Raw genomic sequence first — 14,425 nt, 5'->3', positions numbered from 1 at the left:
CTGAATGTGATAATATACCAACAGTCTTGATGTATTACAATGATATAATACAGAATGTCACTGAATGATCAAATCCAGAATGTGATTGAATGACTTCAGAATAATCCCAAAGTAGTATTCTAGTTCCAAAAAAAATCAATGAGCACTTTGTACTTCAACTGAATAATATACAAATGATTCCTCTCAAATTATACCTGAACACAATAGTAAATGATTCCACAGACTGAACTTAAAGAGTAATGATTGATTGTTTACCACATCTAATATATACAAATTTTACTTGACCTGAGACACAATAAAATGCCCAGTATGTGGGTCATTTCAAATGGAAAATCCATAAATTTGTAAACAAATTTGCTTCAGAAACATTGTAAGTTTGTAAATAAGGTTAGGCCTTGAACTCAAATCAAAGTCAACATCTTTTTAAAAAAATGACAAAAGTCAGGTAGGTGAGAACTCTGTCCTCAATCACTGACAAAGATCAAGCACACAATATAAGTTAAATATACATAACAATATGATGTTGCTTGTACCAAGTAAAACTTAAACTGAGAAAAATAATGGTGTAATAAGAAGTAATTATAATAATATTTTGAGTTTTTCCCTACAGATAAAGTCTACATGGCATATAGATGGGATAGATGCATTTTATTTATTATTCCTGAAGAGAGTCTGCAAAAGTAAATTCTGAAACTATTAAGAGGATACAATAATTACAGCATTTTTTAGATCACTAAAATACTATGCCTTTTTTATACTACTTACATCATAGCAGACACTGACAATCTGACAGAAAACAGAGAGAGGCAAATATAGCAACAGATCACTGACAAAACACCAGCCTGCTGGGTAACCTGAAATAACAAAGTGTTTACTTGTAAACTCAAAGTCCCATACCAACAGCAACATATCTAAAATAGTCAACAATATACACATTAGAATAGAAAAAATTATCAGCATCACTCAAGTGTAAAATCAGAATTGTGACAAACTGTAGGTGTGGCTGAGTTACGGTCATCAAGATGTAGTGATCTACATGAGTATAAATGAAACTGGATCAAATTTCTAGAGTGTCACAAACAGATAAATGAAAATATAAAAATCATTCAAACATGACAATGAGGTGAAAGTGACATAGTTTTAGTACTGGCTGTGCTACCCTGCATGATATGGCTCCCCTTAGCCGGATGTATTACTGTCCATACAATATGGTCGTCCAAGTTATTAAGGATATAACAAATGGAAAACTGAAAAAAAGTCACTAAAGCAAGAAAATACTTGATATAGTAGGAATACTCATTTTGATCCAAATCACAATTCCCTAAGGTACAATTATTTTTTTTGCAAAGTGGTTGGTCAACAGGAATAACTTCCGATGCTAACCATAATACATACCAAGTTTCACATCAATCCACTAAAAAGCACATATATCTGACATATCTTGCATACAAAATCAGCTATAACTCCAATAAAAAAACAATGAAGCAAAATGATTTGTAAACATGCAATCATAGCATTATCCAAGTTTACAAGATTGTGGCATACACTCAATTCAGCTGCAAGTCCAAAAGGCCAATAACTTTTACAAAAGTTTTGGAAGCAAAGTGATTTGTTGATATGGGTCTCTTTAGACGACAACCATCACATTTACCAAGCTTCATGGCAACACAAAAAAATTGAGACTAGTTGCATACACAAGATTTTGTCCTACAATGCATTCAGCTGCAAGTTACAATGAGAGCAGATTGAGTTGTCAACATAAGCATCTTTAGGTTATCACTCTATTTATCCAGATCCATGTCAATCACTCAGAAAGTGCAGCACTAAAAGATTGTATGCCAGGCTAAGGAATTATTTGTTTTGAGAGTTTAACACCATTCTACAGCACATGATAGGCTATACATTATGGTCAGTTTACCTGGCACAGGAACAATCTGGAAAAATCCTTGAAAGAACCACCAACCCATGGGATGCTACTGGCAAGCTTTCTCACATACCCACATTGGCCAAGCCTGAGACTCAAACATACACAGAGAAGAGATGGCAGTGATGGGTAGAAAAGAGTGCCTCCCTGGCCTTGAATAAAGATTTCTGTACACCCTTTACATCTATAGAGGTAGTTTTAGATTTTCACCAAACTCTAAATAATACTGTTGATAACACTGCTGCCATCAGCAACAAAAAAGTTTCTGCAATGTCTGGTTTCCAACCAACATTGGCTTGAAAAGAACTAATGAATGTGTAAGACATTATTTAAACCAACCCAAAATGATAACACTTAAGCTCTGCATCTCTGTGGTCTCTCCCTATGATGAATCCAAAGGTAAGGAGTTGTCCAACCAAAATCAATAATTTTCTCCACTTTGAGGCCCACCATAGACTAACATCTGAATGGTTGAGTAGATGAGAACTTGCTGAGCTATGACATTCAATACTGTGAATTAATTTATTTTCATTGGTATTAATTTTCATTGTTTTGCAGGTAAATTACATTATCATCTAAGCTCATAACAGAGTTAGGAGTCCTACTGTTTCCATATGATCACTGCTTGCAGGTAAATTACATTATCATCTAAGCTCATAACAGAGTTAGGAGTCCTACTGTTTCCATATAATGATCACTGCTTGCAGGTAAATTACATTATCATCTAAGCTCATAACAGAGTTAGGAGTCCTACTGTTTCCATATAATGATCACTGCTTGCAGGTAAATTACATTATCATCTAAGCTCATAACAGAGTTAGGAGTCCTACTGTTTCCATATAATGATCACTGCTTGCAGGTAAATTACATTATCATCTAAGTTCATAACAGAGTTAGGAGTCCTACTGTTTCCATATAATGATCAATGCTTGCTGAGTTCTTCATGTTGTACTTTGTAGCAACAAATAAAGACAAAAAAAGCTCTTACCAAAAATCATCCTGGGCTTTGCCAGTGTCGCAAATTGTGGGGAAAAAATCCTTATTGGCAAAAAAATATACCATTTGGCAATTTTTTTGGCAACAGCCTTTTTAGTTGTTTACTTTGTACATAAATCATGGATTTGGAGTGAAGAAATTCAAAGGGACAATGAAAGGAAGCCACAAACTTGGCTACACAATGCACTGGAATCTATACGTTACATAAACAACTCCTTTTGCCATCAATCCCGTGTTATGACTGCAGAGACTTAAACTACGCAACAAGAAATAGCAAAACAAACAAGTTGTGAATTTTATTGAAGATAATTCATTTCTCAGAATACAAGAGTGAAAGAAATTAACTTAAAGCATGGTGAATGAATTCCTAGTTCCTAAAAGTCCTATCAATTCCAATAGTTGCAAGAAATCTGAATTCGTTCCAACGAATGAAAAATGCCTCTTCTGTGTTAAAGTTTCAAATGTACATAAAGAATTAATTTCCAAAGAATTCAAATAGTCGTTGAATAAATTTAGTTAATACCGTACAGTACAGTTATTCTAGTGTGTCATGCAAAAAATAAATATTTACAAAAGCCAAGTCGTGATATTGAATCCAAAAACAGCCAGATTGGGACCTACCAGCGGGAAGTTTTTTTGAGGCATATTTAAACATCATTTTCACTAAATATTCTCCAATTTTTCCAATACAAGTGACATTTTCAAAAAGGACACGCTGTTTCTCCCTGTGGAGTGCCTTATTTAGCCCCCCCCCAATGTATCCCCATTTCATATTCTATACAATAGCTGAGGGTTAGACTTAAACCACTTTGACATACTTCAAAGAAACCGCTTGTTCTACAGTGAGTGAAAGCACTTGCAATTGATTGACAAATAAACCATGCCCTTTTTTGTTATATCTAAAAATCTCTAAAATGTGTGAATTTATGCTTATATATATACGGTACATTAATACCAGTGTTGACTCATGTAAGTTTCATTGGTGGGAATGGAGATCCTATTTTGCTTGTCAAGAAAAATTCTACAGCATTCAGTGATAATTCTTGGGATTTAGGAAGCAATTCACTACAAGCAAAGCATGTAAAGCACAGCAAAAATAAATTTCAGAAACTCCTGGTTGACAGAGATGTACTTTGTGAAGCTAGCCATGGGGGGGTCATTTAATTACTGAATGCATAAAATCAATGGTCGTATTATACGTCACTTATCTTATATTGCAAAGTACAATCATAGGTTTTTATAATTAACATGTCATTAACTAAAGTTCCTTAAAAAACTATTAATTGGAAAATAATATACACAGTACGGATTTGCTTAATATCAGATGTTTTTATTTAAAAAATGAGTGAGATACTGTAGATGTCAGGAAAGTAGATATTTTACATCTGATAATGCATTTTTTCCAGGTGACAACAGTCATACCTATGCACTAACAGTGATGCGAGATGCAAAGACCATGGAAGTAGCGAAGATCGCTGCTATTAGTAAAAGTAAAAATGCCATTATCGTGCCATGAAGAACACTTACTCTGTGGCTTACTACATCCTGGCCAATACAATTGTTCCAAAGCTGCACCAGCTGTGTATCACACAGGTATTGAGAATATTATATTATAGCTTGTTAACTGTAATATTCTATGGATTTAAATGACAGTAACATGGGGAAAAACATGTGTACATCCTTAAAATATTTACTGTGATGTTACATCTGTAGTACACTGTGATTGCTGCATTAATGCAAACGTTTTGCTAATTATATATATATATATATATATATATATATATATATATATATATATATATATATATATATATATATATATATATATATATATATATATATAAAACATAATCAGAACATGTATAATTATATTTGATATATTTATGGCATAAAAAGTTAATGATTATATCCATTTCAGGGTGCCACCCAACTCTCAGACCTTAAAGTGGATATACACACATCGTATGGCAGTCACAAAAGCACTAGTGAGTTTCAGCAGTCGTTGTCCAATGTAATAGTTGAAGAAATGGTTAACAAGGTCAAAAAATCTTGTGTTTATAGTGTAATGCTTGATGAGAGTACAGATGTTTCAGTACATCAGAATTTTATTGTTTATGTTAGGTACTTAACTAGTCTGGTTGGCAGTGTTGAACCAGTTACATAATTTCTAGGTATCCATCAGCTTCAAACTGCAAACACAGAATCTAGATATTCATAGTTGTTAGGTTTGAGTCATTTGGTTTTAGTCTGGACAATCTGATTGGTGTATCAACCGATGGTGCTGTAGTCATGTTGGGTTACAAGAGTGGTGTTGTTACCAGGTTGAAGGAGGCTACTAAAGGTTTGCTTGCAACTCACTGCATTGCACGTAGGTTAGCCATTGGTACAGGTGCTGCAGGTAATGAGGTTAGATACATGGTCAAGTTTTAAGATATACTGAATAATATGTACAAGTATTTTGCATATTCCCCCCGTAATATGTGTAGGCTTGAGGCTATTCAGTCAGTTTGGAGGCTTCTCACACTCACTTGCATCAGGTATTCCACATAAAGTGGCTGAGTTTTGAAGGTAGTGTGCAGGCAGTTGTTGATAATTTTCCAGCTTTACTTGGTGTCTTCTTGGAAGACAAGTCTGCAAAGGCTCTTGCAGTGTATAAGCCCAGTGCTTGTTTCAATTTTTGTTTATACAGCACACTATATGGTTGACAGTCTGAGGCATTTGGCAGTTCTGTGTCAGGCTTATCTGAGATCTGATATTGACTTTACTGAGGTTAATCCCCTTCTCCTGTTGAGGTTCTTGAAAGTCTGAGGTCCAAGTCTGGTAGTAATATTTCTAGGCTTCTTTCTGAGATTCCAGCAGAAGTTTAGATTCATCAGGTTTGTGTACTTTTGAGTACAAAGGCCATACAATTAGTGACGGTTCTAAGCAAAGGTCGGAGGCTGCATAGTCTTGTGCCAAATTTGTAGATATTGTTCTAGACAATCTAAAGGCAATGTTCATGGAGGAGAAGGATTCGATAATTTTAAGTGCTTTAACTAAGTTGTTTGATCCCTATTTGTATGGCTCACTGGCTAACAGTTCCATTCTTTCAGAAGTTTCGGGTATTATTTCAGATTACATGGGGGTTAGGTAGTCAGTCAGAGGAGAGTCAGGAGTTGGCTGGCTTTGTGGCTTATGCTAGGGTTCAAGTTCTCAGGAATAGTAAGGTGTATAGAGGTTTTAAGGACTTGATTCAGTTGGCAATGAGATCCAGGGCAACATCTGCGGCTGCTGGTGTCACCTGTCAGCAATGTAGACTGAACGTGGATTCAGTAAGATGAACCTCATAAAAACTGAGATCAGAGATAAACTCGGCATCTCAACTCGAGAGAATTTAATGAGAATCAGCATGTACAGATACGAAGAATTAGACTTTGAAACTGCATTCAACAAGTTGACAGCCCTAAAATCGTGACGGATCATCATGTGATATTCTATAGCATTTTAATATTGCAAAACAATCTTGTAATGATTTATTTTGTAATATTATAGCTGTATTGCTTGCTGTTAATAAAGTAATAACTATCCCAGCCTTTCCAATTTTCACTGCTTACTACATTAATAGACTTTTCATCGCCTATTATATTAACGGACTTGGGAAAATATTCACTACTTGTTCTGGCAAGTTTTTTTAAAATTCGCTACAAAATATTGAGGTTGGAGATTTTTTTGGTGACAACTTTTTAAAAGCCAGGACCATCCCTGTCTTTCCATATAAATATTTAAGACTTCATGCTAAATAAATTTGTACTTCAAAATACTCTCTTTTCAGCAATTTTGAGAGCACAGCTATATTTGCAAGTGCCATGATGTTAAAATCTCTTTGTTAACAGCAGTGCCTTACTGGTCAATGATATCATACTGATTTTTTTCAAAAGCCCACCAACATTGTAACATTATTCAATATGTTTTGATTTTCTATTGGTAGAATTATTATATAAATTCTGTACATTCACTCCACTTCTATACAGCATGCTCTTCTATATGAATCATGAGTTTCCATTTTACCATAACTTATTAACATGTTTACCTGTATGTATATAAACATCACCTGTTCATTTAAATGTCATCTGCCCATAAAAACCAGTTCTTGCCAGTCCACTGGGTGAACTCTATGAAGGTCTCCTTGTACACTTACTAGAAATGTGTCCATGCAAATCAATGCCAGTAACAATATATGTAAATGAGAGTTACATTTCAAATTCAAACCAGGGGCCATAACTCCAACCTAACCTAGGTGTTCTTAATGTAAACATTCATGCCAAATTTGGTTTCAATTCATGAAATACATTAAAAATTATTGAGCAGACAATGAAGGATAAAGTTCCTGTCAAACAGGATCCACAACTCTACAGTTACAGGTTCAACACCTTAGCCTCTGGACCACAATGGCTTTCTAAAGATAAAAAGTAATTACAGTCAACTAAAAAGTTAGCACTATGTCTGACTTTTACACTAATGTCGGTGTGGAAAGAACTTTCTTTAAATCATAAAAAAGATTCCTAAGATAAGGTTACCTTTGTGACAAGGAACAGGGGGTAGATATCTTTTCCAGGACATCTCATCCATATAAATGGGTGGCTCCTTTACATTTTTCCACCAGTCAAATGAAGCAAGGGCCTCCTCAGCTTCTGCTATCTTTTGTTTCATCTGAAGTCAAAATAAAACTGTTCACAAGGGTGTCTCTATATGACATGGTCCCTGGTTGTGGTCATCAATCTTGTTATACTTTAGGAATTTTATTTTTCAAAAATAAATACTTAATTCATATGACTTTATTTAAGGTATTTCGTAATTATCATCAAAGATAATGGGAGTTTACATAAAATATACCCATTCATCAAGTGGTTTTGCATAAAATATATTCATTATTAAACAGCCTTTCCCAAAACTCAGCATATAGCAGCCAACTCTGCAACACTGCACATCTTTATGGCACCTATGAACTTTCTTGTTGTGAAGGACTACCATGCCTGCATTACCAGTCTGGTATAACTGTGTTATAATTTTGGGGAATAGATCGTATTTGAATTTGAATATAAAACGTTGCTCCTGAAATTTTAAAATTTCATCAATTTCTTGGACCTTTTGAGAACTTTGATCTTAAGTTTATAAATGAAATAATTGTTCTTTTTCTCTTGCAAAATTTGACATAGGTCTATCCAGTTTCTTTTTTACAGTTCCGAAACCTTTGTTGATAAGCCTCAGGAACCAACTCATAACCCTTCAAGGTAGATTCCTTAACCATATTATAATCAGCACTTTGTTGCAATGACAATGAAGTATAGACCTCACGGGCTTTGTCAATAACAATAATAAAGTCAATAACAATAATAAAGTCAAAAACAATAATAAAGTCAACTGCTCTCTTGGCTATTTCGATATTTTAACCATTTTTTTCAAAATGAAGAAATTATGTTATACACTTCTTTCTCTTTAAAAGTGGGTACTAACTTAACATTGCTGGTAACATCCAAACTTGTATAAAGTGAGAGTGCTTTCCACTTGCCAGCTCTAATTCTTGTAATCCAATTGATATTCCCTTTCTTCCTTATTAGTCTGCATCTGTATTTACCTCTCTTTGCATTGTCATCTGCATCAGCCTATCTTCTCTTTCTCTATCATTGCTCTTTGTGCAACTACATTTATCTTGCTACTTCCTGTAACTGCATTTGTCTCTCTCTTTCCTTTTTCCAATTCCATTTGTCATTCCACTTTCTCTTTCTGAAGCTGAAGATTTCTTCATTCTATTTCCATCTTGTTTTAGTTTAATTCCATAACCTTCATGTCAGAGCCCAAAAAAAGAGACTTACTAATCAAACCCAAAACACTTTTATCCAAAAACATTCTTTTCCCCCAAATATTGTAAAAAAATATTTTTTATATCTTGCTTCAAAAGAGAAGCCTTTGCCTCAGAAAGATCATATTGTCTGGCAAGCTGGAGCAATTCATATTTTTTCAAGGACTCTGACTGTTCCTGGGTATGATTTAAAATATAGTTCTCCACTTTAGATGACATTGTGAAAGCTTGTTTGTTTCACTAAAAATCTCTAAAATATGTGAGATCAAAATAACAGGGTCCAAAACAATTCCAAAGCAAAGTGAATTTAAATTTCAAAAACAAAGTTTTCAGAAATATTTTAGAGAAATTCATTTCCTAAGAATGATACCCCAATTTTCAATTACAACTCTATGGTTTTAAACAAAGTAATAGAAAAGGGCAAAAATGAACAAGTTTGCAAAATTCAACAAATAATTTATAGCCCTAGAACACAAAGTTAAAATTTAAAAAGAACTTACAGTAATGTGAATTAAATTCCAAACAGTCCTAAATTATTTATCCCAAGTCCAAAGGTAGTGTGGTGATATGCTAAGTCTTTTGATGTATCACAATATTATAATCCAAAAATATTCTTGTCTGAATTATAGATTCAGACTAAAATAAACATGTTTACTTCCATCAATAATGATCCTAATATTTAATCCACACTTGTAGAGAAATATTAACTATTTATTATTTGCTTACAAAATAAAACTTACTGGTTGGGTATACAATGAACTTGATTTTGGACAAGGTCAAGTCCAAAATACAACTATACTAACTAATAGTTAAGTTTCTTCTCTTTTGTCTATATAGTATATAGACACTAAAGACAAAAAAAAATCCAAGCTCTACCATGGCCACTATTCCAAAATGACATGATTCTTGTCCCCTTGTGAGGGATAACCTGCACCCCTAACAAGAAGGCAGGATAACTGATGGTCGTATGATATTAACATACTGAAAATAAGAAACAAGTGACATTTTCTTACCAAGAAAAAGTCTGAGTGAATTCAGAGAAAGCTATAAACCCATACCAGTGAGGCTGTGCTGTCATAAGTGGTCTGGAGGTCATCTGGGCTACAGCCACTGGAACCACCCACTGTGATATAGCAGGAATGCTTAAAACTTTTTCATTAGCAGAGATTTTGAAAAATAAAACAGTAAGCCTCACATTGTTTTCTTTCAATCCATACTGTGATACATTAGCATGTTTCTGTTTATGGGATCCTAGTGGTAAATCCAGAATCCCATTATAATGAGTTACATAAAGTCTATGTGTCCCTGGATGATTAATCATACATGTATAATAAGAAATTTTCAAACATCCAGTTAGACTGTAATATTGGACTACAGCTTCTGGAGATTGTGGTGTGATTTTCAACTATGAAAATATATAGAGATTTCGATTGGTCTACATACAAGTTAAATATTTTTTACTCCATGAACCTTCTTGGATAAATACTGCTTTTAGTACAGGCATTTGCCACAGTGGGAATTAGATCTAGGATACTGAAAATTTTAGAGATCATTAAAATATCTTCAAATAAATTATGTACTCAAGTCAAAATTAAGTGGAGCAACACAGATAATGTTATTATTTTTTTAGTACTATCATTGCTACAGCAAATTTAAATCTGTGGAAAGTATCGAAATTTAAATCTTTGCAAAACATCAATTTCTGATATGATTTTATGTAATGGGGAATCTGATTACATATTTTCTGTTCAGATATTTGCACTTACTTCACTCAATTCTGCATGGTTGCTCCTTTCTGTCTTTTCCCCATCATTCCCTTCAGTGTCTTTCATACTTCTATCTATATCATCTGTTTCCACATTAACCTCCTCCATCTCTACTTCCTCATTCTGACCACCCTCTCTAAATGGCTGTCCATATGTCTCATAACACACATACAGTAGCAGGCTGTGTATACAATGAATTTTGGCCATCTTAGGCAGTGCTCCATATTCACCAGCCTTCTTCTGTCAATGAGAAAGATATACTATTTTTGTTCACTTCTTTGGGTCTGATATTATAAGGAAATGTTATTATCTAATGGCTCAGTTGGAATAGCTTTAATTACAAGAAAACAAGAAAATCTGATTTTGGAATATTATACCAAGCTATCAAAACAAAGGCAAGGTTTTCTAGGTTAAACATACCTGAAATAGATTATTTGTCATTCATAAACTTCTTTCAGGTGAACATTGTTTATTGTATAGGATTCATGTGCATAAATTATGTATTTGTTGTTGTTGTTTTGCAAATGGAGTTAAGTGTTACACAAAATAAGTAAATACTAATTTAAAGTTAAAGACATATTTTTTAACTGCATGGTTGAAGGTGTAGAGGCACGAGGTCAGACTATTAAAACAATCAGACACATAATGGAACAATCAGGTCAGGCCATAACTGATTAATTTAGAGGTCTGTTCAAAGCTATGGTCAGATAGAAAATGATCTAGCTGAAATAATCACCCTTTTATAATCCAAGCCGTGTCTTTAAACACAACAACCTTCTTTCTCCAATAAATGTTTAACAACTTAATGTGTTCCCACCTCTCCAATGAAAAATGAACTACTTAATTATTTTCTAGAGTCCCACTATGTTAAAGCACCAAATTTTTAAATAAAAGTTTCCTTACAGAGCTACATGTCATGGACTATGATTTGACTATGTATTGTGCATTTCTTTGTTCAAATGTAGTACTTTGACTTAAACAACTGCTTATAGTCCTGTACAGGTCCCAGATGTCAATCATCCACAAATATTAAGTATTTTTATTTAGCATACAAATTAAATGAGACAAATATGTTATAACATATAAAAAACATGTATTTCTTTCTTTGGTTTCCACAAAGCCTCAGGTCAAGCATGAATCCAAAATTTACAATGCCACAAAAAAAATGTTGCTTATTTTTGCTACAGTTTTCCATTTATAAGGGAAGGTAATAAAGATAACAGTATAGCTCACTTAATCTTTAAAAGTGACTAAATCATAATCTACAATCATAAATGACTGCCCTTCAATTCTGCCTTAAACTAAGATGCTAATGTCTAAAGAAACAACTTTTGTGACATTCACTGAGGTGGCTACAGCATTTCATAAACATTCTATATTAATGCGTGTTCACCTACCCTATTATACTTCATATCAGGTGATTTCCCTTTTAGAAGCTGCCTGTACTCTTGAAGTTTCAGTATACCAACTCTAGCAGATTCTGATACACTCTCTAGGTACATCTAAAAAAAGAACAAAGCAAATTTTATAAACATTGAAGTCTCATTGATACAACTCCTGTTTCTCTTTTATTACATACTATGATTCTGTACCAGAGAATTAACACACAAGGTAGCTGAACAATATTTTCCCATGTATGTCATCATCAATCAGTAAATATCAACAATGAAAGTCAAATATTATGTCGTCATCAAACTTTTTACATTATTTATTCTTTCAACTAATTTGATATAGTCATCCAACTCACCTGATATAGTCATCCAACTAACCTAATATAGTCATCCAACTAACCTAATATAGTCATCCAACTAACCTAATATAGACATCCAACTAATCTGATATAGTCATCCAACTCACCTAATATAGTCATCCAACTAACCTGATATATTCATTAAACTAACTGATATAGTCATGTGAATGATGTATTATAAAATATAGTAGAGAAATAAAAGACCCTACAGTCTTCTAAAAATCTGCTTCAGAAGCTATTATCATTGTCCATCCCCCAGAAACCAAATTTATTTACAGGGTGGATGTCATAGGCTTTGAGTACTCTTGGAGTGACAGCCAGTATGACTCCTGTCAGAAGTACATTTCATGCATTAGTCATTGCAAATACCACGATGTTAAAAAGTCCCTCATGACCAGGAATATGGGCTCGTATGTGCAGGCAAGGCAATGGGAGCCATTTACCTGCGGACCTGAGTTCAAATCTCTGTAGAGTACAAATTAAAAATGTATGATAGTATTATTTGTATTATATATGTATGTATGTATGTATGTATGTATGTATGTATGTATGTATGTATATATAATTTAAAGAAAGTTACTGAAGTATGAGATATTGATCACAATAAACTACTTCTGTGATAATGGTGTAAAGTTCACAAGATGCATATCCTCCTCAAGTTTCATGATTACAGGCATAACAGCATATAAACAGGATACATACAAAAATCTGAAATGTATATGACAGTGACCTTCTTTTGTTGGTACTATGATATGCATATAATCATCTGATTCTAACATGAATAAAGCTTGAAAAATAAACCTAAACTTAAATTTAACCAAAGTCAGTGAAACATGGAATAAATCATATATGAAAAGTCATCACAGAATTCGAACATACACCAAGTCTGTCAGTCAAAATGACTGAACCCGTCATTTAAAATACTGTATCAACCACCTCCAGTAAAAATGATTAGTATTATCTGAACTTGTTTGTACATGTTTAGAGAAAAACAATTTTTCATAGTAAAATTGTTTTCTGAGAATACTTACCAATCATAATACCTTAGGAGAATTGCTATCACCTCGCAAATCCAGCCCTCCCAGATAACACTTTTAGCTAAAAGAAGAAAAGTTATTTGCCCAATGAGGTGGCAGTCAGACAGAGTGATCTCCCCTTAGTATAGGGATTGGTATCAAAATCCATAAATATCTCATTTACTTACTGGAGCATAAGGCCCAGTCTCTATGGATTTAACTGCAGGAAGGCTGGATGGGTGTATGTGTATTATGACTGGGTAAGTATTCTTGAAGAAATATATTTACTAGGAAAAATTTGTTTTTCTTTAAATACGTTAACCAATCATAATACCTTAGAAGAATAGGATTAGAGAGAGATACATCCCTTTACCCTAAAGATACCATTTCCAGTCCCCTATGGTATGTGAGACAACTTCTAGATAACTAAACTGGAGGGGACTCTATCTGTAGTAGCACAGCTTCAAATAGGAAACAAATTTTCCCCCACAAATCCAGCAGAAGTTGTGAAGCTGCATCTTAAGAAGCTATATATCAACCTGGATCTGTTGAGATGTCAATATAGGTCCCATCAGATCAAACTGTGATCTTTGGGATGACAGATCTCAGAGATAAAAGCAGGAGAATGTAGATTCCGATCTCCATCCCACAGCCTGAATACTGTTACCCAGACAAAAGTTCTGGTCAAATGCTAAGCTGGTAATAAATGCTCTAACCATGTGAGCCAAAATGTATAAAAAGTTTATTTCTTGATATGCAGAGCAAATAAACCCATTTAATCCAGAAAGAAATATTCTGTGCTGATATATCTTCCTGTTCTTTTGTAGAGGTAAAAATAGGCAGGACCTCTCTTGATGAAGTGTTTGTTTTATTAAGATACCACTTCAAAGCCCAAACTGGGTCTTGCAGATGTCCTTGAGCTGAAGTGTCCAGATCAGACAGTGGTTTCATAACAAAAGTCTGGTTACCCAGGAAGGAAGTTTGCTCTTGGTGAAGAGGATGCCGTCAAGATTGAAACTGACATATTCTGTCAGAACTGCATGATTCGGGTCTGCTGACAGAGCATGTTATTTCAGTACTTCTGTGCGCCATCCGTAATGCAATGAGGAAACGGGTCTTGTATGAAAGGTGGGC

General features: G+C 34.0%; 1 protein-coding gene across 1 annotated transcript in view; it reads right to left on the bottom strand.

The window, feature by feature from the left end:
- Positions 1–14,425, bottom strand: part of LOC149796148 (general transcription factor 3C polypeptide 1-like) — a 492,926-nt gene that overhangs the window by 398,196 nt on the left and 80,305 nt on the right. Inside the window, exons 16-19 of the mRNA XM_089966075.1 lie at positions 11,923–12,027; positions 10,526–10,765; positions 7,477–7,609; positions 766–854 (exon numbers count right to left, since the gene is read on the bottom strand). Of these exons, the coding sequence (XP_089822201.1) occupies positions 766–854; positions 7,477–7,609; positions 10,526–10,765; positions 11,923–12,027 (567 nt within the window). The remainder of the gene's footprint in view (positions 1–765; positions 855–7,476; positions 7,610–10,525; positions 10,766–11,922; positions 12,028–14,425) is intronic.

Source organism: Sinohyriopsis cumingii, chromosome 7 (genome assembly GCF_028554795.1).
Source record: "Sinohyriopsis cumingii isolate HCF-2022 chromosome 7, ASM2855479v2, whole genome shotgun sequence".
NCBI lineage: Eukaryota > Metazoa > Mollusca > Bivalvia > Unionida > Unionidae > Sinohyriopsis > Sinohyriopsis cumingii.
Note: the sequence above shows the minus strand (reverse complement) of the source record. Positions and strands in the feature narration are given on the sequence as shown.